The 3,790-nt window shown below is 40.5% G+C and overlaps 1 protein-coding gene across 1 annotated transcript; it reads left to right on the plus strand.

Moving 5' to 3' along the window:
* The first annotated feature begins 432 nt into the window (after window positions 1–432).
* Window positions 433–2,557, plus strand: LOC145045683 (uncharacterized). The gene is made up of 2 exons (XM_078994004.1): window positions 433–1,675; window positions 2,217–2,557. Exons 1-2 carry the CDS (start codon window positions 433–435, stop codon window positions 2,555–2,557), a joined length of 1,584 nt encoding a protein of 527 aa, XP_078850130.1.
* The last annotated feature ends 1,233 nt before the right edge of the window (window positions 2,558–3,790 follow it).

Genomic DNA, 3,790 nt, shown 5'->3' on the forward strand with positions numbered 1-3,790 from the left:
AGGCCATAGAGCCTATACTTACAAAGACTTCATGAACTGCAAGCCGAAGTCTTTTTACGGAAATGAAGGAGTCGTCGGACTAACCCGGTGGATCGAGAAGATGGAGTCAGTGTTTGAAATAAGCTTTTGTGATGAAAACTGTAAAGTAAGATTTGATGCATGTACGTTTACTGATGCAACCTTAACATGGTGGAACAGTTATGCCAAAAAATTAGGCATCAACAATGTCAATGCCATGTCATGGAGTGAACTGAAGTAGTTGTTAATTAACGAATATTGCCCAAGAGATGAAATGCAAAAGTTAGAGCAAGAATTGTGGAACCTTACCATGAAGGATGCAGACATTGCAGCCTACACCAATCGATTCAACGATCTTGCTACTATTTGCCCCAGTTTTGTGACACCAGAATATAAGAAGGTAGAAAGATACATATGGGTTTGGTTCAACCCATTCAAGGTTTGGTTACTGCTTCAAGACCAGATACGTACGATAATGCCAAACGGTTAGCATTTAACTTGACTAACCAAGAGATATGCCAAGGTACTATGGTTCAAAAGACTGAGCTTCCAAAGCTGGAAAATAATAAGCGCAAGTTTGGTAGAGGATACAAGGGAAATTCGAGGCAATCTGCTGAAAAGAAGCAGGAGACAATGAAAGCATATGCAACCACAACAACAATGACACCCACCCATCAAGAACAATATGTTGGAAAATACCCAAAATGTGATAAGTGCAATTATCATCATATTGGTAACTGCAAGTTTTGTGACAAATGTAAGAAGAAGGGCCACACCGCCCAGTATTGTAGAATCCCAACACCGGTAACAATACCCGCAACAAACACAGGAACTTTCACTGTTGCAACCGAATCCTGTTTTGAATGTGAAGAGGTTGGGCACTTCAAAAAGGACTTCCCAAAGATGAATAATCAACGAAGGAATGCTAGAGGTAGGGAATTCGTGATTGGAGCAAGGGATGCCATCCAGGACCCAACAATGGTGACTGGTACGTTCCTTGTTAACAACTTATATGCAACTGTACTATTTGATTCCGGTGTTGAAAGAAGCCTTATTACCCCTAAGTTTAGACAACTACTGAATCATAAATCCAATAAACTAAATGAAACCTATGTGGTAGAAATGGCTAATGGTGAATCCGATAGTACCCAAGAAATACTAGAAAATTGTACATTAACTCTAAACAATCACGCCTTTCATGTTAACCTTAGGCCAATGATTATCGGAAGCTTCGACGTAATAATTGGCATGGATTGGTTATCCCCTCATCGTGCTGAAATTTTGTGTTGTGAAAAAGCAGTACGACTCCCTTTACCCAATGGAGAATCCCTAATTATTTACGGGGATAAGTCCGGTCAGAACCTTAGAATCATCTCATGTATGAAAGCACATAAGTACCTTCACAAGAATTACTACTCTTTCTTAGCCCATATTGTGGATAAAAAGAGCAGAGGGAAAGAAATCAAGGATATACCTCAGGTGTGTAATTATCCTGATGTATTCCCTGAAGATCTACCTGGATTGCCACCAGTTCGACAAGTCAAATTCCGAATCGACTTGGTCCCAGGAGCAGCACCAGTGGCAAAATCTCCTTATAGGCTGTCACCGTATGAAATGCAAGAACTCTCTAGCCAACTACAAGAACTTCTTGACAAGGGTTTTATCAGACCAAGCTTCTCACCCTAGGGAGCACCAATTCTGTTTGTTAAGAAGAAGGATGGATATCTGCTCCCGAATCGATGGATCCTTTTGGATGTGCATTGACTATCGGGAGCTAAATAAGTTAACCATCAAGAATCGATATCTGCTCCCAAGAATCGATGATATATTTGATCAACTGCAAGGGTCCAATTACTTCTCGAAGATTGACTTAAGGTCAAGATACCACCATCTGCGAGTCCTAGCAGAAGACATTCCAAAGACGACATTCAGAACTCGCTATGGCCACTATGAATTCCTAATTATGCCATTTGGATTGACCAATGCTCCAGCAGTTTTCATGGATCTCATGAACCGTGTTTGCAAGCCTGACGTGGACAAATTTGTGATTGTATTCATTGATGATATATTGATATACTCACAAACCAATGAGGAACACGAGCAACACCTTCAACTATTCCTGGAACTACTATGAAAGGAAAAGTTGTACGCCAAATTCTCTAAATGTGAATTTTAGATTAGAGAAGTAAACTTTCTAGGGCATGTGGTCAGCAACAGAGGAATTCATGTCGATCCTACCAAGATAGAGGCAATCAAGAATTGGGGAGCACCAAAGACGCCAACAGAGGTGCGCCAATTCCTTGGACTCGCAGGCTACTATCGGAGATTCATAGAAAACTTATCCAAAATAGCCAAGCCACTCACAACATTAACACAGAAAGACACGAAGTTTCATTGGGGAGACGAACAAGAATCTGCGTTCCAGACACTGAAGAAAATGTTGTGTAGTGCACCAATCCTATCCCTTCCAGATGGGATAGATGATTTTGTCGTATACTGCGCCACATCACACAAAGGGTTGGGTTGTGTATTGATGTAAAGAGACAAAGTTATTGCATACGCTTCTCGGCAACTCAAGGTACATGAGAACAACTATACTACCCACGATTTAGAACTGGGAGCTGTAGTTTTTGCCTTGAAGATTTGGCGACACTATCTCTATGGTACAAAGTGTACCATTTACACAGATCACAAGAGTCTTCAACACATTTTCGATCAAAATGAACTCAACATGAGACAAATAAGATGGATTGAGTTGCTAAACGACTACAAATGTGAAATTTGTTATCATTTTGGCAAGGCAAACGGTGTAGCAGATGCCTTGAGTAGGAAGGAACGAATAAAGCTTAGTAAGGTCAAAATACTAACAGTTACAATCCAATCGAGACTGGCTGCTCAAATCAGGGAGGCTCATCTAGGGGCTCTAGAAGAAGAAAACATTACTAATGAATGCATGCGAGGAATGGACAAACAATTCAAACTTAGAAATGACGGTACTCGACTTTTCATGGACCGAATTTGGACGACAAAATTTGGTGACATCAGAAGCTTAGTCATGGATGAGGCTCACAAGTCAAGGTATTCCGTTCATCCAGGCTCCGACAAGATGTACCTAGACCTAAAGAAGCAATATTGGTGGCCAAACATGAAAGCAGAGATTGCCACTTACGTGAGCAAATGCTTGACTTTTACTAAAGTCAACGCAGAGTACCAAAATCCTTCAGGATTATTACAACAACCAGAAATACCTTAGTGGAAGTGGAAACAAATTACAATGGACTTCGTAACAAAACTACCAAAGACACCCAATGGTTACGACACTATTTGGGTAGTAGTTGATCAATTGACTAAGTCCACCCACTTCCTACCAATCAATGAAACTGATAATATTGAGAAGTTAACCCGAACTTATCTCAAAGAAATTGTCAGATTACAAGGGGTGCCAATTTCTATCACCTCTGATAGAGATAGTAGATTCACCTCACGATTTTGACAATCTTTAAAGAAATCCTTAGGAACACGCCTTGACATGAGCACAGCTTATCATCCACAAACAGATGGTCAAAGTGAAAGGACCATTTAGACATTGGAAGACATGCTCCGAGCGAGTGTGATAGACTTTGGAAGCACATGGGATACTCATCTTCCTCTAATTGAGTTTTCATACAATAATAATTATCACACTAGCATTAAAGCTGCACCATTTGAAGTCCTATACGGACGCAAGTGTCGATCACCAATATGTTGGGCAGAATTATGTGATACCCAACTA

Source organism: Lactuca saligna, chromosome 5, assembly GCF_052625555.1.
Source record: "Lactuca saligna cultivar CGN05327 chromosome 5, ASM5262555v1, whole genome shotgun sequence".
NCBI classification, from domain to species: domain Eukaryota; kingdom Viridiplantae; phylum Streptophyta; class Magnoliopsida; order Asterales; family Asteraceae; genus Lactuca; species Lactuca saligna.

What these genes read in the sequence shown, in the direction of transcription:
- LOC145045683 (XM_078994004.1), top strand. Translation starts at nt 433, where the DNA reads ATGGGTTTGGTTCAACCCATTCAAGGTTTGGTTACTGCTTCAAGACCA. An exon ending in ACAAGAACTTCTTGACAAGG is followed by an intron (nt 1,676 to 2,216) that starts GTTTTATCAGAC and finishes TAAACTTTCTAG; the next exon opens with GGCATGTGGTCAGCAACAGA.